The 25,586-nt window shown below is 43.6% G+C and overlaps 1 protein-coding gene and 1 pseudogene across 3 annotated transcripts in view; one reads left to right on the plus strand and one right to left on the minus strand.

The window, feature by feature from the left end:
* Positions 1-25,586, plus strand: part of CAMK1D (calcium/calmodulin dependent protein kinase ID) — a 393,203-nt gene that overhangs the window by 242,173 nt on the left and 125,444 nt on the right. For all 3 annotated transcript variants that reach the window (XM_036352547.1, XM_036352559.1, XM_036352553.1), the window contains one exon: positions 24,107-24,181. In XM_036352547.1, coding sequence (XP_036208440.1) covers positions 24,107-24,181 — 75 coding nt within the window. The remainder of the gene's footprint in view (positions 1-24,106; positions 24,182-25,586) is intronic.
* LOC118661581 lies at positions 3,719-3,788 on the minus strand (annotated as a pseudogene).

The following is a 25,586-nucleotide window of genomic DNA, read 5'->3' on the forward strand; positions in this document are numbered from 1 at the left end:
CTTGCTGCTGGGCCGATTGGTACTGAGCAAGATGGGCTGGACACACCCTGGAGCCCTCCCATGGTCCCTCCCCAGCTGGCCAAACTCCTGCGTCCCTCCCTGGCCCTGATCGTGCACCAGTGGGGTTCCTCGGCCTGGCCTGCACTCTCTCGCAATCCGGGACCCCTCGGGGATGTCAGAGAGCCAGTTTCAACCCAATCCTTCTCAATGCAGGAGCTGCCCCTTGGTGGTCAGTGTGCTCCGACAGGGGAGTGCTGCTCAGCCAGAAGCTGGCTCACAGCTGGCGAGCACAGCAGCAGTGGCGGGAGCCTCTCCCACCTCCATGGCAGTGCTAGGGATGTCTGACTGACAGCTTAGGCCTGCTTCCCCCAGAAAGCGGGCCTAAGCCAGCAGTCAGACATCCCCCGAGGGCTCCCAGACTGCAAGAGGGTACAAGCCAGGCTGAGGGACCCCCCTTCCCTCCTGAGTGCATGAATTTCATGCACCAGGCCTCTAGTAGAATATAAAGAAATTGTGTTCTTTAACATACTGTTATTATAACCAGCTGAGAGTTTGTGGTAGTCACTTAATTTTCCTATCTGTAAATGGAGGGCTGGCTAGAACATTGGTTCCCAAATTTGACTAGTCCTCAGAATTGCCAGAAACTTTTAAAAATATACATGATTCCCAGGTTCCATCAATCTAGTAATGCCGTTTTAATAGGATTGGGAAGAGTTGGCAATGTGTATGCTTTAAATATGGCATGGGGATCTTGGCTATCAGTTGGCATTCACTACCTCTCCACTAGATGGACTTGATTGTTATTCTCTTTATTTAATCTTCACTTCAAAGAGTCTTTCCAGTATATCTGCAGATGAGGAGCTAGTGTTAACTGGGAAACACTTGGTCTATTCAGTCTCTCTCATGTTCTGTGCTTTGCCAAGTTTGAACACACACTAATACAGAGAGGCAGCCATGCAGTCCACTGCCTTGACTTCCATTCTGTGTTATCATTAGGTACTGAGTTTAAGTGGTAGCTAAGGAGAGAGCAGATAGATATGTCTCGGACAGGACAGAGAGGTCGGACTGACAAATGGCCAGTGACTGCATGCTAGGAGCCCACAGAAACTTGGGTGGGTTTCTGCATTGCCAGAAATTCCACCAAGTAGCTGCCACTTTCTCTACTCCCAAGTGCTTGTGATTGATGAAAATGAAAATATCTTTCCAATATGTACAGTGTAGTTTCTGAAGACAAGAAATATTCAGTCAATAGCATTCCAATTCTGGAGATATAGGAAACTCTGAAGAATAAAACCCCACAAAATGAGAGATACTGTTTTCCCTCACAATCCCCTTTGGAGGTAATAAACTATTGTTGAAAAGAGTTATGAACTTGCTATCTCCCCATCACTACCTATTAAAAGCTCCTGTATTAGTCTTAATCCTCAAGGAAATCTAGACATTTGCACTATAGTCAAATTGAGTTTTCTGCTTGTTCATGATGTAAAACAGTGATTTTCAACGAGTGTCCCCAAGAATTTTTAAAACGTGCAATACCTGACCTATTTTCCTTTTGATTGTCAAATAAAAAAATGACAACAGCCAACACAATAGCCATCCAGTGTGAATGAATCAAAGTATACCTTTTATTTTTGGTCAGTTTGGCAAAATATTTTTTCGTGTGCTACATAATTTTAGTAATTAGTTTACATGTGCCAAGATATGAAAAAGGTTGACAACTGCTGACATAAGAGAAAAGTGGTTATGAACTTTACACTTGGGAAATTAAAAGGGGAATAAATGTTTAAAATTGCACCATTAGTGGGGGAGAGAGAGTTAAAGCCTCAAGCACAGTGTGAGGAACTACTTCACATTGCTCAATTTAATTTACTTTTTTTAGAGCTGGAGTTTACACTTGCACACTGCTTCATAGTTCCTTTAGCATAAAACCCACACTGCTGAACTTGGCAAAAGAGCCTCATAATATTCCCCAGTTTACCCTCATTGTTATGTCCCTATGAGCCCCATCCACTTGAGTATTCTATGTCCCAACACAGCACACCTCACTCTTCTGTTTTTACAAATGCTGTTTCCTCTCTCTGGCAGATTCTCTTCCTTGTCTTTCTATGCCTGGCAAACTTGCCAACACCTAGCGCATATATCTCCTTCCGGATGGAGCCCTACCGCGTTCCCAGTCAGAGAAAGGCTTGGAACAGGCTGTGCTCCCAGAGCCCGTGCCCTGCTCCTTGGCAGGGTCTTGGTTGTGCTGTATCATGATGTTTATGTAGAAAGCTGTCTTCCCACACTTGCCAGGGATCCACTTGGTCAGGGACTGTGTTTTATTTATCTTTCTATCCCATGTCTGACACTCATAGGTACTCTCTCGATGTTTAGTGAGGTCTGGGTCTGAGTTTACGCAGGCTCTCTTCAAATAATGTACTGCGATGCTTTTCCAAAGGCTCTGTCTGTAGTAAGCTTTGAGAAAGAGGTGACATAAGAGGTCACGCTTTTCCCGCCTGTCCCCTCCCCTTCTCCCCCACCTGCTTCCATCTGCAGTGCAGTTGGTGGCATTTTGTGTAGCTTTCCACCATGACGTCTAACGGGCTGTCTTATTTAGCAGAACGGCTCTGTGTTTATTTCTCAAACCACATTAGACCTTCAGTTACTAAGTCTACCACCAGCCCCATTCCTCACCTCCCAAGAAAAAATGGGAGAGAAGATGAAAGAGGAAAAATCACCAGATGGTTCATCTAATGCCACACTCTTACTGCAAGATCCTAGGACTAGCAGTTTTCATTCCCATGTTAGTTTTCTTCTCTCTAAGGCTCCCACACTAACCAGCACAGCCCACACAGGGGCTTTAGCTGCCTTCTGATTTTGCATCACAAGACTGAGACTAATCCTGACTCAGTTTTGTGCCTTCTTTGGCACCTACTTTGCTCCTTCCTCCACCCAGGCCCTTGTGCTCTGTTTCCTTACCTCCCGAGTGTTCTTGGCATCCTTTCCCAGAGATAAATCATCCTGCCGATTTTTCTGCCTGCAGAGTGTGGTACACGGTGCTGGCTAGCCCAGCCTCTGGTGACACAGCTGCTCCAGTGCTGCGGACCCAGCCACTGTGTAACTGTAGACTGGGCTTAAAGAGAGTGGCCCCAGCTTGTATGTATGTATGCATGTATGTATGGGAATATGCATGCACATGTGTATATGTATGTGAATATGTGTATGTATGTGGGTACATTCATGTATGTGTGTATGTACAGGGTGGGGCAAAAGTAGGTTTATAGTGTGAGTATGCAAAACACAGAGTTTATTCTTGTATTTTTATTTATTTATTTATCATTGTATTATTTTTCATACAAACAACTGTAAACGTCCTTTTGCCCCACCTTGTATATATGTATGCATGTATGTATACATGTGTGTGGAGATATGTGTGTGTTTGTGTGTGTATGCATGCACATATCTCCTCACCCCGGCCTGTCTCTGTTGTGCATTGTTGACTTCTTTCTGACTATAATATAATTTAAAAATAAAACAACTCTAAAGAGACCACAGATTCAGAAAGAAGTATATTAGCACCTTTGGGAATAACTTTCTGAGGACAGGTCTTCCCTTTCTAGGTGGAATAGGGAAGAAACCTTTTTATTCAGTTCTGTATTATTTTTGTACTGTTTTCTTTTTTCCTCCCTTTCTTTTCTTTTATGTTCTTCTTTTTTATTAGCAGAACACTTAAAAATAAATTCTTGCTCAGGGCCGTGCTAATCTTCTCTGTATCATGCCAATTTTAGCATATGTGCTGCCTGAAGCAAGGCCTGGGGAGGGAGGTGGGGGCGGGTAGAAAGAAGTCAATAGGGGGGACATATGTAAGATTTTCATCAATAAAGAATTTAAAATAATTAAAAATTTAAAAATTAACAATTAAAAATTAAATAAAAATAAATTCTTACATAGAACCCCAATACATAAACAGGTAGAAAATGTAGTATTTTATCAGAGTGAATTTTTAAGTTCAATTTTATCACTTCATTACGCATCCTGTCAGTGAGTGAACACCAGTGGACATGTGAGCTCGCCCTTAGTACCTACCGCAGCTGTTTAGTCGTGTTTCATGACAGTTTCTAAAATATCTATTGAGAACCCGGAGGATTTGGAGGAAACCAGATTGAAAAGCTCTGCTCAGGAGAGACCTCAGTGAAGTCTAGACAGTATGCTCTGATGCTCGGAGGAAATCTCTGTCTTGCAGAGTCGTCTGAAATGCACGTGGCGGCTATGTGTGGCCTCAGGCTGGCCAGGCCTTCCCCGGATTGGCTTGCAGACCATGGCCACTGCCTGAGCACATTAACTGTTTTGTTTGAGCATAAGAGCAAAGCCACTCCCTCCTCCCTTTCTCCCCCCGGCTGTCCTGATGTAATTGTCAGAGACCATCCATGTGGCTGGATTTCTTCTCTCTTCTCATCCCTCATCCCTCATGGCCCAATTGCTTTCCTAATTTCTTTTTAAACTCTGGAATAGAAAACTGTGAATAGGAACTCATTTATTAGATACAATCTATTACTATTTCATTTCTGAGAATTTGCACCTAGCCCTGGAGCTCATCCTGGGAATTTTCTTAAGAGCTGACATCCCTTAGGTTACCATATAATCATATCATATCTATTACCAGAACAGGATAAAACTATAACCTCAGAACTGTCTCAGCATTTAACCCCAATCCACACAAAACTGCAGTTTGCAGAGCTGATGTGTATATCACACGCCTCCTCTTAAAAATCATTGACAAAGCAAAACATGCTGCCTTTCCTAATCATGACTCCAGTCTCACTTAGGGAGAAACTACTTCTTGCTTTCTCAGGAAAGAATACAGAGTTGCCTTTATTATGCACAAACAGAGATTATCGCTGTTGTTTTAAATTCACACACACACACACAGGAGGTTTATAGTTGTTTGTATGTAAAATGACACAATAATCCTAATATATAAAAAGCCAGGGTCCATCATGACTGAAACAACTGGACAGATGACCGAACAGCAGGCTGCGTGGGGCAACCAGGCCAGCAGGGGGGCAGCAGTGAGGGACGACCAAACGACTGAACAGCAGGCTGTGTGGGGTGACCAGGCTGGCAGGGGGGCAGTGAGGGATGACCAAATGACTGAACAGCAGGCTGAGGGGCAACCAGGCCAGCGGGGTGTGGGGGGACAGTTGGGGGTGACCAGGCCAGCAGGGGGAGGCAGTTGGGGGCAATCAGGCCGGCGCGGGGGGGGGGGGGGGCAGTTAGGGGTGACCAAACTGGCAGGTGGGGCAGTGAGGGGCTATTGGGCCGGCAGGCAGGTGAGCAGTTAGGAGCCAGTGGTCCAGGATTGTGAGAGTGATGTCCGGATTGGAGAGGGTGCAGGCTGGGCTGAGGGTACCCTCCCCTCCAGTGCACAAATTTCATGCACTCGGCCTCTAATCCTATCTAATAAAAGAGAAACATGGTAATTAGCATACGACCGCTACCCTTCCCATTGGCTAATCAGGACAATATGCAAATTAACTGCCAGCCAAGATGGCAGCCGGCAGCCAGGCAGCTTAAAGTGAACATGAGGCTTGCTTGTGTCCGTGACGGAGGAATCCAACATTCCCCGCCTGCCGCTGCCGGCCTCTGAGCTGCAACTCTAAGCAACTATGTTACAAATATAGAAGCTAAACAAAACCCCAGAAACCTGCTTTAGTCCGCCGGGCTTCAGCCAGCAGGATCACAACATTGTTTCAAATACAGAAGGTAAACAAAGGCCAGAAACCTGCTTTCAGCAGCAGAGGCCTAAGAGCTGGAGCCAAGCCTCAAAGCTAAAGCTGGCCCAGAATTAAAATAAAAAGAAAAAAAGGAGCGGTTGGGAGCTTCAGTCACCCGCCAGCCTGAAAACAGCCCTCAGCCCCTCACCCAGACTGGCCAGGCACCCCAGTGGGGACCCCCACCCTGAACGGTGTGTGACCAGCTGCAAACAGCCATCATCCCCTCACCCAGACTGGCCAGGCACCCCAGTGGGGACCCCCACCCTGATCCAGGACACCCTTCAGGGCAAACCAGCCGGCCCCACCCGTGCGCCAGGCCTCTATCCTATATAGTAAAAGGGTAATATGCCTCCCAGCACCGGGATCAGCAGAGCCGAGAGGCTTCCCGGCACCGGGATCAGCGTGACAGGGGGCAGCGCCCAAACCCCCTGATCGCCCTGCGGCTCTGTGTGTGACAGGGGGCGGGGCCACAACCTCCCTATCCACCCTGCTCTGTTCCTGACAGGGGAAGGTGCCCCAACCCCCTGATCAGCCCTGCTCTGTGCCTGATAGGGGGAGCTCCCCAACCCCCTGATCGCCCTGCGGCTCTGTGTGTGACAGGGTGCAGCGCCCCAACCCCATGATGGGCCCTGCTCTGTGGGTGATAGAGGATGGCGCCCCAACCCCCACCCCATGGGCCCTGCTCTGTGTCTGATGGGGTAGAGCCATAACCTCCCCATTGGCCCTGCCCTGAGTGTGACAGTGGCGGGGCCCCAACGCCCTGATCAGCCCTGCTGTGTGGGTGATAGAGGGCAGCGCCCCAACGCCCTGATCCGCCCTGCTCTGTGTGTGACGGGGGGCGGTGCCCCAACTCCCCTATCGGCCCTACTCTGTGAGTGACGGGGGGAGCTCCCCAACCCCCTGATGGGCCCTGCTCTGTGTGTGACAGGGGGTGGCGCCGCAACCTCCCCATCGACCCTGCCTCGAGTGTGACAGGGGCAGTGCCCCAACCCCCCAATCAGCCCTACCCTGAGCATGACTGAGGGTGGCATCGCAACCTCCCAATCCGCCCTGCTCTGTGCATGACAGGGGGCGGCGCCCCAACTCCCCAATCGGCCCTGCTCTGAGCCCGACCAGGGGCTGCACCTAGGGATTGGGCCTGCCCTCTGCCACCCAGGAGAAGGCCTAAGCCAGCAGGTCGTTATCTCCTGAGGGGTCCCAGACTGCGAGAGGGCACAGGCCAGGCTGAGGGACCCCCCCTGCCCCCCCCCCCCAGTGCACAAATTTTTGTGCGCTGGGCCTCTAGTTAATAAATAATAATATAAGAATAAACTCTGCATTTCACATATTCACAACTGTAAGCCTACTTTTGCCCCCATATATGTATAGCATATATATGGCACAAGATCAATCACAAACACCCTAATGAATTCTGAACATGTAGATGCTTGAAAACTATTTCATTCCATTTGAATGTGCCTGCTATTCTGAAGCCTGGGTCTGACCAGAACAGGCTGAGACAGCACTGATTACTGATGTGCAAAAACTAAAGGACACTGGATTCTGCACCATTTTATCTGTGGTGGGCACTTTCTTAGAATAGTGAGGAACGTATATGGCATAGGTTCAACTCTCTTAAGGCTGAAAATGAACTGATATTAAGACTTCAAAGCAGATTTCCCTCCTCTACTTTTCTTCTTACTCTGTTTTCAGCACATCTCTTTCTTTTACAATTTGCTTTCTGCTTTATAAGTAAACTAGAGGCCTGTTGCAGGGAGATTCCTGCAAGAATAGGGCTTCCTCGGGCATATTCCTGCAAGAATAGGACTTCCTGCAGCTGGAGCAAAGCTTCCCTCCCATCTCTGCTGCCCCACTTGCTTCCCTCCCGTCTCCACTGCCCCACTTGCTTCCCTTGCTTCTCCACAGCTTTGCTCCCTTCTGCAGCACTTGGCCTCCTTCTATGCTGTCTTCAGTCTTTGCTCCATGCCTGCATATGCAAATTAATCACCATCTTTGTTGGGTTAATTTGCATACTTGCTCTGACTGGCTGGTGGGTGTAGCAGAGGGCAATTTGCATGGTTCTCGTGTATTAGTGTAGACTAGAGGCCCAGTGCATGAGATTCGTGCACTGGAGGGGGGGGGTCCCTCAGCCTAGCCTGCACCTTCTCACAATCCAGGACCCCTTGGGGGATATCTGCCTGCCGGCTTAGGCCCGATCCCCAAGGGGATTGGGCCTAAGCCGGCAGTCAGACATTCCTCTCACAGTCTGAGGCTCTCACAGTCCAGGATCCCTCACTCCTTACTGCCCACCTGCCGTGGAGGCAGGAGAGGCTCCCACCACTGTCTCTGTGCTCACCAGCTGTGAGCCTGGCTTCTGGCTGAGTGGCACTCCCCCTGTGGGAGCACACTGACCACCAGGGGGCAGCTCCTGCGTTGAGCATCTGCCCCCTGATGGTTAATGTGCGTCATAGTGACTGGTCATTCTGCCATTCAGTTGATGTGCATATTATGCTTTTATTATATAGGATAGGATGGCACAGTGTTCCAGCAGAGTGAGTGAGCTGCTGGGATTGTGCTCACCTGGCCCAGGTGCTTCCTTCTCTGGGAGGAGCATGGGCAGCAGGCCTGTGCCTCTCCTTTCCTGCCAGTGCCCCTGGTCACTATGTTGATGTGAAAGCTCTGCCTGGGCCAGGGCCCTGCAGCTGAGCCTGCTTTCCAGGGCACCTATTGACTTGGCATACTCCTGGGTTTGAGTTGTGCAACACAGATGCTCACTGTGGGTATCAGCATAGAGAAAGCTTTTGTAGTAGGAAAGAAAAGGGAAAGATACCTTTCCCCCAGATTCCAGTGCATTGCTCTAGTCCCCTTTCCTTTATGTGCACCTAAATGCAAGTGTTCAGAGCTAGAAACTTTGAGATGCTCCCTGCATTCAAGCTCCCGGTGTTTTCAATCTGGGGGTCAGAGTGTGTTGATGAAGCTGCAGGGTGCAGGCCAGGTGTTGACACACCGGTGCCAGGCCCTCAGCAGTGTTTCACACAGGCCAAGCTTTTCAGTTCACGTTGTAATGATCTGCAGTGGACTTGGAACAAACGTTCTGAGATTCTCCTTCGAAGGTGGCACTGGATGCTGTATTTTCAAACCAGTGGAACTAGTAAGGCAAAGCTATCAGACCTCATCTCAAGTCCTAGGCAGGGGAGTGACTGGATGTTCTTCAAGACGAGGCATCTATTCTCATGTGAAAACATCCAGAGAAATATATATTACTCTTCTACAAAAGTTACCACGAAATCCAGAGGAGGAAGTGACAACATTTTCTTAAACGTGTTAGTGTTTCAAAGCCTTAATAAGGAATATTAAAAGCTACAATTAAACCGTTGACATTTGTTGCTTTTTTTGTATTCTTTTCTTGAGAGGACTAATGTTTGGCCAAGTAGCCTTGGACCTTCAGTCTCAGAACACCCTGAATCTTAACCTTTAAATCAGTCCCATTATTGCCCAGCCAGCATGGCTCAGTGGTTGAGTGTCGACCTATAAACCAGGGGATTATGATTCCATTCTCAGTCAGGGCACATGCCCCGGTTGCGGGCTCGATCCCCAGTGTGGTGCATGCAGGAGGCAGCCAATCAATGATTCTCTCTCATCATTGATGTCTCTATCTCTCTCTTCCTTCCTCTCTGAAATCAATAAAATATATTTCTAAAAAATCAGTTCCATTATGAAGTAAATGTATTCAGCCAAGATAAATTTAAAATGGAACTAAAATGATGGAATTACCAACACCAACCATCTAAACGTGAATCCTTCCTCGGCATCTAAAGTTCTTATGAATTCAATAACTTAATAGGGATTCTTAAATTTTGCATTTGAGTCACTTGGGCTTTTTCTGTGGGTTTTTGTTGTTGTTTTTTGTTTGTTTGATTTTTAAATCTCAATGCCTATACTACATCCCAAGCCTTAAGTCATAATCATAATCTCTAAGGGTGGGCCCAGTTATCAGTATATTTTAAAATTCCTCTGGTAATCTTAACATGCAGCCAAGTTTGAGACCGATTGGCAACTTATCATGGCTGATAACAGACATAGGAAGGAAATTATACAGTCAAATCTTCTAATTTTTTTAAATTCAGGTATCCAGCTTTTGAGTGTCTTTGGTCTATAAGTCTTTAGGAGGGCCACAATTAATTGTTCATTTATTTATTCATTCTTCCATAATGTTCTTCACCCTTATTTGGACTTAACTCATTTCTCCTTTGGACTACAGACAGCTAGGCCCCAGCTGGGTCTTCTGGAGCTATTCTGGACATGAGCAAATCATTTGGTTATTTATCTATTGGTCCAGGTCTACAGGGGAAGGGAAAGAAAATCTTTCTGTGTAAATGACTTCCTGTCTCCGGAAAGCCTATTCCATGCTTGACAAACTTGCCCAGGCAGAAAGAGAGCTGTTGAAGGCTGAGTGGTAATCCAGGCTTCTGTGCAGCAAGCACTATCCTGAGAACACTGAATATTGGCTTTGTGGGCCCATGTATACCTCTGTACCCTTGGCCTCATTATAATTTTAGGTTCTTTGGTTGCTAGAGCTGGAAAGGACCTCAGAGAGTATCCTGTTTGAGTAGTTAATTTCTAGATGAGGAGAGCCTGCACACAGCCCTGTAGAGATAGGGCCAGCATAGTGGGTGCCCCTCACATGGTGTCATTACAGGCTCTAGCCTGGCCTCCCTACACACAGTGCTGGTCAGGCTCCTATCCTGTGTGCCCTAAATTGTACTCAAGATGCCTGAGATACTTTTTTGAAAATGTGGTGGGCTGTACACAAATGTTTTGCTTGTTGTTGGTTTTTAAGGATTCAAAGCAGAACTCATTTCACAATGAGAGAATATCACATGAAATACTTGATCCTAAAAACAAAACAAAACAAAAACCGGTTTGCATACTTAAGATGCAGTTGATTTCCAATGTGTGGTCAGCTCCTTATTCTAATGTTGATTTTAGCCCCAACTCCTGGTAGCAAAGAGAGATGATTTGAAGCTTTGGATTTTGAATTTTGGTCATTCCTGGGGTGGCCTATATTCTATTATTATTATTATTATTATTGTTATTGTTATATTATTATTATTATTATTATTATTATTATTATTGACACCATTGCAGGTGTCCCCCACTTCCCATGCCTCCTTTCCCACCTCCACCCAGCCCCCATTCCCCCTCTCTTGGCCCTCACCATACTACCATACTATTGTCTGTTCAATGGCCTATATTCTTAATAGACAAGATATCTCTTTATATGATATATATATATATATATATATATATATATATATATATATGCTTTACCTCTACAAATATATATATATATATATATATATATATATATATATATATATAGATAGATATAGATAGATATGTAGATATATAGATACTAGAGGCCCAGTGCACAAAAATTTGTGCACTCAGGGGGGAGGGGTCCCTCAGCCCAGCCTGTGCCCTCTCGCAGCCTGGGACCCCTCAGGGGATGACCACCTGCTGGCTTAGGCTTGCTCCTGGGGGGATTGGGCCAAGCTGGCAGTCAGACATCCCTCTGGTAGCCCAGGAGCCCTCAGGGGATGTCCACTTGCCAGTGGGGAGCAGACCTAAGCTGCAGCCGGACATCCTTAGCACTGCTGAGGAGGCAGGAGAGACTCCCACCACCACCACTGCACTGGCAGCTGTCAGCCTGGCTTGTGGCTGAGCAGAGCTCCCCCTGTGGGAGTGCACTGACCACCAGGGGGCAACTCCTGCATTAAGCATCTGCCCCCTGGTGGTCAGTGTGTGTCATAGTGACCAGTAATTCCGAGTTCTGCTGTTAGGGTCAATTTGCATATTACCTTTTATTATATAGGATAGAGGCCTGGTGCATGGGTGGGGGCCAGCTGGTTTGCCCTGAAGGGTGTCCCAGATCAGGGTGGGGGTCCTGCTGGGGTGCCTGGCCAGCCTGGGTGAGGGGCTGAGGGCCATTTTCAGGCTGGCCACACCCCCTTCAGGGTGGGGGTTCCTGTTGGGGTGCCTGGCCAGTCTGGGGGAGGGACTGATGGCTTTTTGCAGGTTGGCTAAGCCCCTCAGCGGGGACCCTCACCCCATGAGAGTGTGGCCATCCTGGGTGAGGGGCTGGTGGCTGTTTGCAGGCTGGCCACAGCCCTCAGCCACCCAAGCTTCCAGTGGAGGCTGGCTGGAAGCAGGTATCTGGGATTTATTTAGCTTCTATAATTGAAACTTTGTTGCCTTGAGCGGAGGCCTCAGCCGGCCAGGGCAGGCGGAAAGCTTGGCTTCCTCCATCACCAAGGCAACCAAGCCTCTTGCTTGCTCCAGCTCCATGGCTGCCGGCCACCATCTTGGTTGGGTTAATTTGCATACAGTCGCTCTGATTGGCTGGTGGGTGTGGCTTGGGGTGTAGCAGAGGTGTGATCAATTTGTATGTTTCTCTTAGATTAGGTATGTAGATATATATCTATATATGTATATAGATAGATATTTAGACACATATTTCAGTGTTCATTTAACAAATGAGGAAATGCAGTCAGAAAGTATTTAATGACTTGCTCAATACCTTGCAGTTAGATGTGTCAGCTCTGAGACCCAGCCTAATCTGATTGCTTGAGCAGTTGAATGAATCTGTATGTACTTCTCTGTGTCCAGCATTATGGATATTGTTTGTTGAATCAGGTGTTAATGATTTTGTTCAAGAGCTGTAAAAGTGCCTCTTTGTAAATGTTTGGCAATGCAACAGTCTAATAACTTTCTCTAATTGGGCTCAGTGAGAGAATCAAGCTCTAGTGCCCTAAAGTATTCACTGAATATGCTGTGTTAACTTTCTCTCCTACACAGCTAGAATGGTACATCCTTGGGAAAATGAAAAAATAGTCACTTGAATAATTTTTCTCTCTTTGTGGTTTAGTTGAATAACCCTGCTTCAGACAAACTGGAAAGTCTCCTCCAACACTAGCACACTTTCTGAGGTAACCAATTATCAGTTTGATATGTAACTCACAGACTTAAATCTGAATATGAAGTCATTTAAATACATATACACGTGTGCATACACACAGATACTTGGGATGCAATGCAGTATGTATAACAACAGGCTGATAAAAGACCTGAGGTGGCCCAGAGGAGAGAGGTTCAGCCCTGTGAGAGGTAAGGAATAGTAAAGGGTGCTCAATGAAGGTGATACAGAATGAGTCTTGGAGAATTAGTAGTTTAATAAGAAGATATGAGAAGGATGAGCACACCTGTATGGCCAGAGAAGGTGTGCACAGGTGTGTGACAGCTGCCTACGCCCAATAAAGTTTTGGTGTGGGGCAACAGTAGGAGATGAGATGGGATGGACAGGTGAGGACTTAGCCACAATGGAACTTGTATGTCATGCCAAGTTGTTGGAACTTTATTCTAGACTACAGGGAGCCGTTGGAGGATTTCAAGCTAAGAAGTTTGTTCTCTTCTATATTATGAAATAATGGCTCAGGAAACAGCATGGAGAATGGTTAACAAGAGAGCAACTCCAGAGGGAGGTAGGAAGAGCAATTAAGTGCTTATAAACTGAGAGTGATCATCTATAAAATAGGAAAAATAAAGCCTACTTTATAGAGTTGTTATAAAAATGAAAAAACATCTGTGAATTAAATTTTTCTGGACAATTTAGAAAAGAAGGGTAGTGGATGGTGGGAGACCTAGTCCTTTCGGGTCTTTGCCTGAGAGCTGTCCGCTTTTCCCCTAAGAGAGGCCTTTCCCTGGTGGAAGGTTAACTCTGAAGTGCCTGAGAGGAAGACAGGAAGCTGGTCAAGGCTCATTAATGGCTTGTTGATGTAACTTCCATCTTGTGCTCCTGTGGGGAGATCTGTTCCTCCATCATCATAGTTTTGCCATCACTAATGATCACCTTGTCTCCTGTCTGATTATGTTTCCTCCATCTCTTACCCTCCAATGGCTTCTTTAACCTGAATAGCTAAGTGACCATTTCCAAAGAAGCCGACACAAAGGAAAGGTCTTTTGCTGCCTTTTCCTTCTGATAATTCTCAAAATTGCTGCCCCACTTTTCCCGTGCCAGGTCAGTGAACCATGATTGGAAGACAAACAATAAAAAATGCTGAACTTTCCTCTATCTCCTCTTCTCTTTTGTGTTTTTCTAACTTTTCTCATTTTACATGCGTTCAGAATGTGTGAGTCCTTGAACTGTGGAGAATTGGACTGGAGAGAGAAACGATGTAGCTATCATTTCACAGCAGCATGTGTATTCAATAGAGTGCCTGTCCTCTGGGTCCTGGTGTTCCCTCCAGTTTGGGGGGTTTGGAATGGGGCCTACTTGTGCATTTGGCACTGATTTTTTTCTTCATGAATTAACTTTAAAATGTTTTGCTGACTCTTTCTGGGGTTCTCTAACTTGGTTGTCATTTACCGTGCAGTCTGGAGTCTATAGTGATGCCCATATGCTGTTTTTCTAGTCAACTTTTCTCTCCGTGCCTGGGCCTACTTCCCTCTGTTCACTTTTGTACATTTCATGGGATTATAGAGACTTCAGTGTAAATTGCTATGTAAACCATTTACCCTTTGGACATAGATGTATTAGCTAATGTTTACTTTGGGCCTGGTAGATGGTAAGTGGTTAAAGTTAAATGGGGTTTTTTTCATCCCCTCAAGTTGCTTTTTAGTGACATTATTCCTTTGAATTTTTGCTAATTGCTTTTGGGGGTGACCATTCCTCATGTATGAAGGTCCTCTTGGCCATTTTTTGGAAAGATTGAACACTGATCTGCAGGGATTTAGCTATCAACCTATGCAAGGTTAACAGAACCTTGGTTTTCCATTTGCTTGTAGCTGACCTCTGGCCTCTTTTCTCTGTCCCCTTTATTCTCCCCTTTTGATGATACTAGCAGATCTGGGCTGATGAAGGCTCTTTCTAATTATAATTTCTGGACTCCTAACTATTTCTTCTGCATATGAATGTCTCTTCCTCTAGTTCACTTTGACCCCCTGGGATTTAATGTGTCAGGATATTTACAACCAAATATCTTGAGAGCTTCCACTAAATTTCAAAACAGTTCTACAAATCTCTGCACCCCTGGAAGTGGATATTGTATTGTTAGTTATGAAATGTAATACCTTGACTTTAAGTGTTATACTTTTATACAAATAACTGAATTTCATGAGCTCTTCTATATTCTTATAATTTAACTAATATGACGTTATAGTGTAAAGCTATATTTAACCTTTTGTAGACTTAGTTGTCCCTTTTTGAAAAGGGAGAATTGTATCTACTTGGTAGGATTGTTGTATTAAATGAAATCATTAAAAATACTTAGTACAGTCTTGACACATAGTTAACAATAATGGTATATATAATACAGCTATGTAAGTAGGGCCTAGAGAAAGTTATAAAGTTAGTTCACCACTAGATTTAGATTTGTTACATCCCAAGGGACTGAGGAAATTGCACTTATCACAAAAGAATCACAGTTGAAATGTTGGTGAACACAATGTACGAGATGTTGGTAAATTTTCCAAACATAAAAAAGGTTAAGAATATAAGATGTATAGACCAGAAAGTTTGACTTCAATACACAGTAAAATTCTGGAACAGTTAAGCAGATGGTTGGTGATCATGTAGTAAAGACTACATTGGTTGCTAGGAACCACCATGAGTTTACTAAGAACAAATATTTTCAAGTATGCATTTTCCTTTTAAGTAGCATTATGTGGTAGGTAGAACTGAGGAATGGCCTTTTAGCAAAGGATCTGATTGTCTTCTTATAGAAAGGATGATAAAATATGGACTAGATCCGTGGTCGGCAAACTGCGGCTCGTGAGCCACATGCAGCTCTTTGGCCCCTTGAGTGTGGCTCTTCCACAATATACCATGTGTGGGCCCGCACGTACAGTGCAATTGAAACTTCGTGGCCCATGCGCAGAAGTCGGTATTTTGTGGAAGAGCCACACTCAAGGGGCCAAAGAGCCGCATGTGGCTCGCGAGCCGCAGTTTGCCGACCACTGAACTAAATGATAGTTTTGCTGGGTTAGCAACTTGACAGCAATTGAGTCCAGCTGATTAATGTCTCAGTTATCTTGATGGGGCTTCTGATGGAACACTATGGAGCTCTGACATATAACCTTTTCACTGAATACTTTAAGGATTTGGATAAAAGCATATGGGATATATGTGTACCAACCAAATATGCAGATGGCCCTAAGTTGAGAGGTATAATTAATAGAAATAGATGAGAGAATCAAAATTCAGAATATTTCTGATCATGTGAAACATTGCATAGAACCCCCAAAACAGCCTGAATTTATTGAAAAAAAAAAAAAAAAAGGCAAAGAGCCTCACTCTCCAAGTGCTATGAAATAACTTCGGTTCCCAGAATCACCATGGGAATGTAGATTTTGAATTAGTGACCATTACATACCATGTCTTCTACTATTCAGGGAGTGACAAAGCTCAAAAGTTCAAGGTTGAGCACCTTTACCCGTGTGGCTCAGTTTGTTAGAGGGTCCAGTGGGGGCACCTACAGGAGATAATTGAGATCAATGTTTCTCTTTCACATCGATGTTTCTCTCTCTCTCTCTCTCCCCTCTCCCCTCCTCTATCTAAAATCAATGAAAGGTGTGTCCTTGGGTGAGGATTAAAAAAGAAAGATCAAGTTTGAATAATAAAGGAAATTTTGTTTGGTAGAAGTTTAAATAAAAATGATCTGGCTGTTTAATTGATCATAAGCTTAATATTTTTTATTCATCCATCCATCTAACAAATATGTATTATAAATTATACCAGCCATGTACTTTTCTTGGCATTGGGGAGACAGTGATGAACAAAATAGTAAAAAATCTGCACCCCCATGCAGCTTATATTCTTCATATGCCAACAGTTGTTCAGCTGCCTAAAAAAATATATAATGTTAGGCTTTATTTGCACAAATACTATATCTACCTCATACTGGTTAATATTACTATTATATTACATATTACTATTTTAGTTAATATTACTATTATATTACTATTATATTACATATCATAATATAATATTACTATTATATTACTAATATCCCATTCTTCTTATTTTTTATTGACTTTAGAGAGGGAGGAAGACAAAGAGAGAGAGAGAGAGTAACGTCGATGTGAGAGAGACACATCAATCGGTTTCCTCCCATATGTACCCAGACCAGGATCAAACCTGCGACCTTCCAACAGAACTATGCTCCAATCAACTGAGCCACACTGGCCAGCACTAATACCTCATTTTTGGTGCTATATTTATATTGGAATCATTACTTTTAGTTCTGAGTATTATAGTCTGGATAAACAAGAGTGACAATAACATGGTGAGGCATATAAATCATATGGGAGGAGGATAGGTCAGTGATGAGAAGATTAAATAGAGATACTGTATCTGTCAAACATTTGCAAGATACTGGTATATGAGAAGAGGGCATAAGCTTGTTCTGTGTTGCTCCCAGGAGTCACTGCTAATTAAAGGGAGGCTGGTTTTTCTGGTAAATATAGGAGAGATGCCCGTGAAGTGAACCAGCTACAGCTGGATGCCCACTTGTGTGAACTTCACAAAGTTGAGATATGTCTCTTGTGATGCCTAGTACTGTGCCTGGTACATGGTGGGAACCCTGGTACATGATGGGCACCCAGAGATGTGTTCATGATATTCATATGGCCTTTTGTGAAGATAGCCTAGGTACTAAAATAATGATAAAATTTGAAGTTCAGTGTTTCTATATCTTAGGGAATCTAAGGGTGGAGCAGAGTACCTGAAAACAGCTGTGGGAGGGCAGCATGTTTTCTTCCATCATGTTCTAAAATATACAGGTTAATTAAAACACTTTTCTTAAGAGACATTTAAGAGTCCATTTTAAGATTTCTTTAAAATTTCTGAAGTGTACTTATTCAAACATTCCTCAACTCAGCTTGACTCCTGTTGTTTTCTTGAGATCTTCATGACAATTCTGACCCAGATAGGGCCTTGCTTTTTCTGAACTCACCAATTCTACAGTTTAGCATTTAATTCATTCCCAGTTGTTTCGTGGATCTCTCCATCTAGGTGATGAGCTTCTTGAGGACAACACCTTATTTTATTTTTTTTTGTATTCTCCCAAACACATAGTAGAAAGTCAGTAAATGACAATTGCTTGATTACTTGACTCATTAGTTAAGAGGAATAGTTAATATGATAAGAGGAATAGTTAGTTAGTAGAATAGGAATAGTTAGTCATTCCAGCCACTGGAAGAATTCATGTAAGACATGGCAAGGTAAATAGACTAAATTCTTCATCCCCTAAATCCAAAGAAGGGGTTATATTCTTAATTTATTAGTCTCTGGCTTTGATTGGGCAAGTGCTTTGTACATAGTTGATTGCTTATATATAGTTGAATCTGTTTTAATAGCTGTAGTCCAAGTCTCAAACTGCCTTATTGGCTCAACCTCCAAGGGCAGCTGAAACTGTAGGGACAACTCTCTAAGCCACTGTAGAGGTTCATCAACTATGATTCATGTCGTAGGATGGCCAGAGTTAGCATGTGAAAATGCAGGGCATCCAGTCATATTTTAATTTCAGATAAACAGCAATGCAATATTTGGGACATACTTTACTAAAAAAGCTTTCATTGTTTATTCAGAATTAAACCTAACTGGGTGCCCTGCATTTTACCTGACAACCCTATATATAAACCACATTCCTTTCATTTTCCCATAAATCTAAGGTCTTAATTAACCCCCAAATTAACTCAACTGACTTAAAGAAAATATTTGTGCCCATGTGATTGATTCCAATTGAAAATTTTAAGTCATTAATGAAAGGGAAAATCCATATGTAATACTTTTTGTGGTGATATTCTTTCAGTGATAGCCAACAATGATAATTCACAAACATCTAGGATCTGGGCAGTCCCAGATTAATCTGTCTTGGCTTCCTTGGTGGCATGGTTTACTTGGTTCACATAACATATTGCTGGTATTATTTTGTTCAGGTATCACAGTAACCACTGCTAACAAATAATTAGGCATATGTATTTGAATCAGGTGAAAAGTGAATCTATATATATAAAAACCTAAGTGACCATTACAACCAAATGACCAAAAAGACTGGAACAACCAGTCGCTATGATGCACACTGACCACCAGGGGGCAGATGCCCAATGCAGGAGCTGCCCCCTGGTGGTAAGTGCCAACTCCCACAGCCAACCTCCCATGGCCCCTCTCCCTCTCCCCCACCCCCTGTCATACATGAATTTGTGCACCGGGCCTCTAGTTTAGTATAATCCATCATCTCAGCTCCTAAAAACAACTGCATTGACTGATGAAAGCTTGAAGAATCAAAGCATCACCACTTTCAGTTAACTATTTTTATTTTTATTTTTAATGTGTTTTTATTGATTTTTTAAAATCTTTATTGTTGAAAGTATTACATATGTCCCCTTTTTTTTCCCATTGACTTCTTTTAGCACCTCCCTCCCACTCCATGACAAGCCTTCACCACCCTATTGTCTGTGTCCATGGGTTATGCATATATGCATACAAGTTCTTCAGTTGATCTCTTCCTACCCACTCCCACCTTCCCTCTGAGATTCGACAGTCTGTTCCATGCTTCTGTGTCTCTGGATCTATTTTGTTCATCAGTTTATTTTGTTCATTAGATTCCACATATGAGTGAGATCATGTGATACTTGTCTTTCTCTGCCTGGCTTATTTTGCTTAGATTTTTAGAGAGAGGGGAGGTGAGAGGGATAGAGAGAGAGAGAAACATTGATGAGAGAGAAACATCATCGACCTGCTGCCTCCTGCATGCTCCCCACTGGGAATCAAGCCCACAACCTGGGCATGTGTCCTGACCAGGAATAAAACCAGTGACCTCTTGGTTCCTGGATAGATGCTCAACTCCTGAGCCACACCAGCTGGGCATAATTAACTATTTTGTTTCCTTCTTTCAGCTGCTCAAAGGCAAGATAATCTGGTTTGTTCCACCTTGTAAACTTCTTTTTGTAAGCATCTCACACTTAGGAAAATTGCCTGTTTTCCCTAACTAACTAATGATTTTGCTGTTTAATAGCAACAACTTTTAAATCCTATTCATCCAGGAAATGTTTATTTAGGAGATCAATGGAGGTACAGAGGAAAAACAAAATGAGTAAGATATAGTCCCTGCTTATAAGGGTTTATAAGAATCTGTTCATTAAATGCTGGCTTTTAGGTGGTTCAGCAATAATTTCAGTGAAAAGCTTGTGGTAAGAGCTAATTAGCTCATAGAGCAATGAAATGATTCTTTTCTCAAATGCTTTAAATAACTATCAGACCTGAAATTTCAAGCAGAAGCTGCTCTTAGTGGGGAGTTCCGGGAGCTAGCATCAGGCTGCTTTTTTCTCCCTTGATATGTAGTTAGAAGCTTGTTGTCAGACCAGCAGCACGGGCCTCTCCGTGGAGCATGTTAGAAATGCAGATTCTCAGCCATCCCCTCCACCCTGCTTCTGACCTGCTCAGTCAGGGTGTGCATCCAGAACCTCGGGTTCTTCCTGTGCACACTTCCTTCGAGAAGCACTGGCCTAATAAAAATTTTTCTAGCTCAACTTGGTATATACAGATCATCTGAGGTGGTTTTTTTTCCACTTTTTAAAAATTTTATTTATTGATTTTTAGTGAGAGAAATGTCAACTTGTTGTTCTACTTATTGACCCATTCATTGGTTGATTCTTTTAAAAAAATATTTAATGATGAGAGTATTACAGATGACCACTTTTCCCCCCCATTTGCCTCCTCCACCTGGTTCCTGCCCCACCCCAGGCCTTCACCACCCTAGTGTCTGTGTCCACAGATAATGCATATATGCATATAAGATCTTTGATTAATCTCTTCCTGCCCCCTCTCTCTGCTTTCCTCTGATACCCATCAGTCTGATCCATGTTTGCCTGCCTCTGGTTCTATTTTATTCATCCATTTATTTTGTTCATTAGATACCTTATTTGTTTATTTTGATTTTTAGATTCAATTGTTGATAGATATGTATTTAGTGCTATTTTATTGTTCATATATTTTATATATTTTTTTTCTTCCTAAAGAATACCCTTCAACATTTCATGTAATACTGGTTTGGTGGTAATGAACTCCTTTAACTTCTTTTTGTCTGTGAAGTTCTTTATCTGACCTTCAATTCTAAATGATAGCTTTGCTGGGTAGAGTAATCTTGGTTGTATGTCCTTGCTATTCATCCCTTTGAATATATCTTGCCACTCCCTTCTGGCCTGCAAAGTTTCTGTTGAGAAATCAGTTGATAGTTGTATGGATGCTCCCTTGTAGGTAACTAACTGCTTTTCTTTTGCTGCCTTTAAGATTCTCTCCTTGTCTTTAACCTTTGGCTTTTTACTTATGATGTGTCTTGGTGTGGGACTCCTTGGGTTTCTCTTGTTTGGGACTTTCTGTGCTTCCTGCACTTATAAGTCTATTTCCATCACCAGGTAGGGGAAGTTTTCTGTCATTATTCTTCAAGGTTTTCAATATCTTGCTCTCTCTCTCCTTCTGGCACCTCTATAATTCGGATGTTGGTATACTTGAAGTTGTCCCAGAGGCTCCTCACATTATGTTCATAATTTTGGATTCTTTTTTCTTTTTCTTCTGATTGGGTGTTTTTTGCTTCCTCATATTCCAAATTGTTGATTTGATTCTCAGAATCCTCTACTCTATTTTTGAGTCCCTGTAAATTATTCTTAATTTCTGACTGGTCCTTTTTCATGTCTTTGACATTCTCATTAAAATCCTTGAAAGTCTCACCAAGTCCCTTGAAGCTCTCATTAATTCCCTTGAAGGTCCCATTAATTCTCTTGAAGCACTCATTAAGGTCATTGAGCAACCTTTTAACCATTGTTTTGAACTCTGTATCCAGTATTTTGCTTGCTTACATTTCATTTATTTCTCTTTCTGGAGATTTCTTCTGTTCTTTTATTTGTGACATGTTTCTTTGTCTCCACATTTTGGCTACTTTCCTGTGTTTGTTTCTGTGTATTAGGTAGAGCTGTTATGTCTTCTGGAATTGGTAGAGTGGCCTTGTGTAGTAGGTGTCCTGTAGGGCCTAGTGGCTCAGCCTCCTCAGTCACCAGAGCTGGACACTATAGGTGCACCCCCGTGTTGGTTGTGTGCAGTCTTATTGTAATTGAGCAGTGATTGCTTTTGGCGTCACTAGATGCAGTTGACCTCCTGGCCAATTGGCTGTGAGGACCCACTGTGACTACAGTGGAAGAGCTGCTGTATAGAGGACACCCATATGGAGCAGGAATTGCTTTAGTGGGGCTTTGTGGTTATTGAGTCTGCCCCTTGAGTGTGTCACTTGTGAATGTGTAGAGTTATAATCTGGTCTGCTCTGCACTGGCTCTGGGGCCTCCTGGGAGGTGCAAAGTCAGCCACTGCCTGGGGCTACCCTGCACAAGCTACAGAGTGATCTGCAGATGGCTGCTACTTGTGTTGGGCTTAGAAATACCCAGGTGAATCCAAGTTGTGAAGCAAGGCAGGCTGTTGCAAGTGCCAGGTCTTGGGCCTCTTATTGATAGGTATGGGGCATGCTGATGCCAGCTTCTACTTGTTTGAGAGATTTTAGGAAAGTCTGAAGCCTGAGCCAGGACAGGCCATTCATATGGGAAATCTGCTACAAACAGGTTGGGTGGGGCTGCAAGTTGGATGGGGCAGGATCTCAGGGAATCACCAGGGTGGAGTGAACAGTGTGAGCCATGTTGATAGAAACATAGATGTGACAGGGATAATGACCCCTGTGAGCACCTCCATCTGGGAGAAAGCTGCCTCCAGGTTCCTGCCCCATATGTCCCTGGTTCCCCCAGTACCACTGACCAGTGCTAGAGCTCCGAGGGAGCAGGACTGTGTAAGTTCATACGCCAGCCCTTTAAGGGGGACTGTCTGGGTCTTCAGCAGCCTCTGTGTCACCCAACTACCATCCCACTGGCTTTTACAGCTCCAAGTTATGGAGGCTTCTCTTCCCAGCTCTGAAACCCTTGGCTGGAGGTCTGGTGTGGGGCTGGGACTCCCTTTCACAGGAGGTCTCTGCAGTGGAGAGAGCCCTCCCAATTAAAGCAAGCCACACATGGGTGTCAGATTAGTTAGTTCTGTGCCTCCACCCCTCCTACTGGTCTAGATGTACTTTCTTCTTTACTTCTCTAGTTGTAGGACTTCCACCAGCCAGCTTTCAGGTGGTTCTGAATGATGGTTGTTCTGTATTTTAGTTGTAATTTTGATGTGGTTGTGAGTACCGGAATTTACCTATACTGCCATCTTTGTTTCATCTGAGAATTTTATTAAAGCAGATTCCTAGCCCTGCCCTTACAGACTCTGATTCTGTCTGACAGGGAGAGCTTGAGAATTTGCTTTCCAACAAGCTCCCAGGAGATGCTAGTGCTGCCTATTTGGAAGCCACACTTTCAGCAGCATCTGTCTAGTTTCCTTGAGGTACTGAATTGACATTGGTAGTGTGGGTCACAATGAGGGGTCAGTCTGGTTTTCCTTTGCCTACACTGGAGTCATGAACTTTACAATGAAACATCTTGAACATCTCACTATGTATGTGTGGATGGATTTGCATGCAATGAACTGTTTAGGCCAGTCTGTGACACCATTGGAAGACTACAGAAGAGGGAGAATTAAATTCTTCCTGCAAGTTAATGGGATTTCAACATGTTTGGCCCATTTTTGAGATTCATATGAATAAATGCAAGGAGGCTGGGATACATGTGAAACAATAGTAGTTAATCCAGTATTGCTACATTGGAGAGGTCTAGAGCTTCATGAATGAATGAAGGGGAGCAGAAAGTAGGGGGGAAATAATGGGAAATAGGCCTGGAAACAAGTTCAGGGACAAGATTGTGAGGAGTCTTAAATGTTAAGGAGTTTGCATTATATTAAGTAACAGAAATTCAACTGAATAAATTTTTAAGATCTAATTGGCTTTATTGAGCAGGTCATGAATTGGGCAGCATCTCATTATCAAGCAGAAAGGAGCTCTGAGGAGGTGTTTAAAATGGAAAGATTTTATAGGCAGAAGGGAAAAATAATGGGTTGTGTCAGACTTAGTTAATCTATTTATGGAGGACAGAAGGGGGCTATGTAGCAGATTCACTCTTGTGTCAACCAGAAAATTCCAGACTGGCCAGTTAATATTTCATACCTGTGGGTATAACTGCAATTAGATTAGGTTTTAAGTCCTGTTTTTCTGATGTGGGGCTTAGCACAAGTGACTCCATTTTGACCCTGTTCTTCTTGTTAACGTTTAGAACTTTACGCTATAATGACATCTGTTTTTAAAAGTTTTCATGTCTCATACTTATTATTCTCTGTGTGTGTTTCGTTGTTCTTTCAGGATTAAGCATGAAAATATTGTTGCCCTGGAAGACATTTATGAAAGCCCAAATCACTTGTACTTGGTCATGCAACTGTAAGTACCTTTTTAAATTGGTGAGTGTGGACCAGGGGTTGCAAATTCAAATGCTTAAGGGACCAGCTGGTAAAATTACCTGATGTAGTGGGCCAGGTAAGACAGTAGGGAGTGATTAGGGCTGTAGGACACTGGAGATGTCTGTACCCAACTGGAGACAGTTTGCCGAGCGCAGGAGGCTGCAGCCTCGCTTGATCTCAGCTGTGACTGCTGGACTGGACTGATAATCGGAAGTTTCCACAATGTGGCTTAATGCTATCATTGCAGAGTGCGCCTACAATGACTGCTTTGCTTTTTAATGTGCAAGCTCCAAACGTTGCTTCCTGAAAAACACTTCTGTGGGCCCACTGTGACGTACACTCTGCTCTTGTCTCTAGGAGGAACTCCCACCCTTGTCCTCATTGCTAGGGCAGCCGGGAGAGGGAGCCGCAGATGGCAGCTGTGTGCTGTGTCCCTTCCCTCTGCTCCTCTGCTGCCAAATAAGCACACATGTGACTGAACGGGAGTTCATGCCGGAATAAGAAAGTATAACTGGAGTTGGACTTGCCACCATTCCCCCGGTGTAGTCTTTCTGCATTCTAGTAACACCAGAGATTTCCAGACGAGGGAGGAAAGGAGAAAGCTAAATATCAGGTAGCAACTGTACTCAAACATGTATTTTTTTAAAATATAAGGTGCAATTAGCCTCCCCCTCACACAAAGGCTTCACTCTAAGTGATATAATTCCTAGGAGTAGTCCAGGACTAGATTTATTAGAATTAAGTGATGGAAACTGTGTAAGAGTGTTATACTTTAACCATGACCCGAGAGAGTAAATTCTGAAACACCATACTAGTAGTATTATTGAGCTGAGTGACTGGAAAGGACTTTTGTTGAAGGTCAGAATATGTACTTATTATATTTATGATTTTCAGGCTTTCAATTACCAAAGCTATTTAGTAGACTTGAGGGTTAGTCTACTTAACAATTTATTTTTATCTATTCTCATTTTTTCCTTATGAATGTTTAAACAACACCTTAACTAGAGATGGTGGTGGTGACCAGCAGTTTTACAGATTTGTGAATGATTGTCAGCCATGAGCCTGGCAGTGTTGCGGTTTTGACTGCGGGTTTCATGCCAACTCCCAGCTGCCTAAATGCAGTCTTTCCTAGTCCTTTGCTGTCCTGTTGGTTTTACCGTTTGCCACATTTCTGGTTCTTCCTAGAAGCTGGTAGCTCCCCAATCTGGGGACATTACCTAGAAGCTCATGTGACTTTATTTTGCAGAATCTGCTCTTAAAGAAGCAGATGAATCAATTTCCCACCAAATATTGACTTCCCAGTAGGAAGAATATGACATTCTAGTGACAAGAAAAAGTCGCACAAAATGTCAGTAGTGTATTTAAATATGTGCTTTTTTTATTAG

The sequence above is a fragment of the Myotis myotis genome, unplaced genomic scaffold (genome assembly GCF_014108235.1).
Source record: "Myotis myotis isolate mMyoMyo1 unplaced genomic scaffold, mMyoMyo1.p scaffold_m19_p_1, whole genome shotgun sequence".
Classification (NCBI taxonomy): domain Eukaryota; kingdom Metazoa; phylum Chordata; class Mammalia; order Chiroptera; family Vespertilionidae; genus Myotis; species Myotis myotis.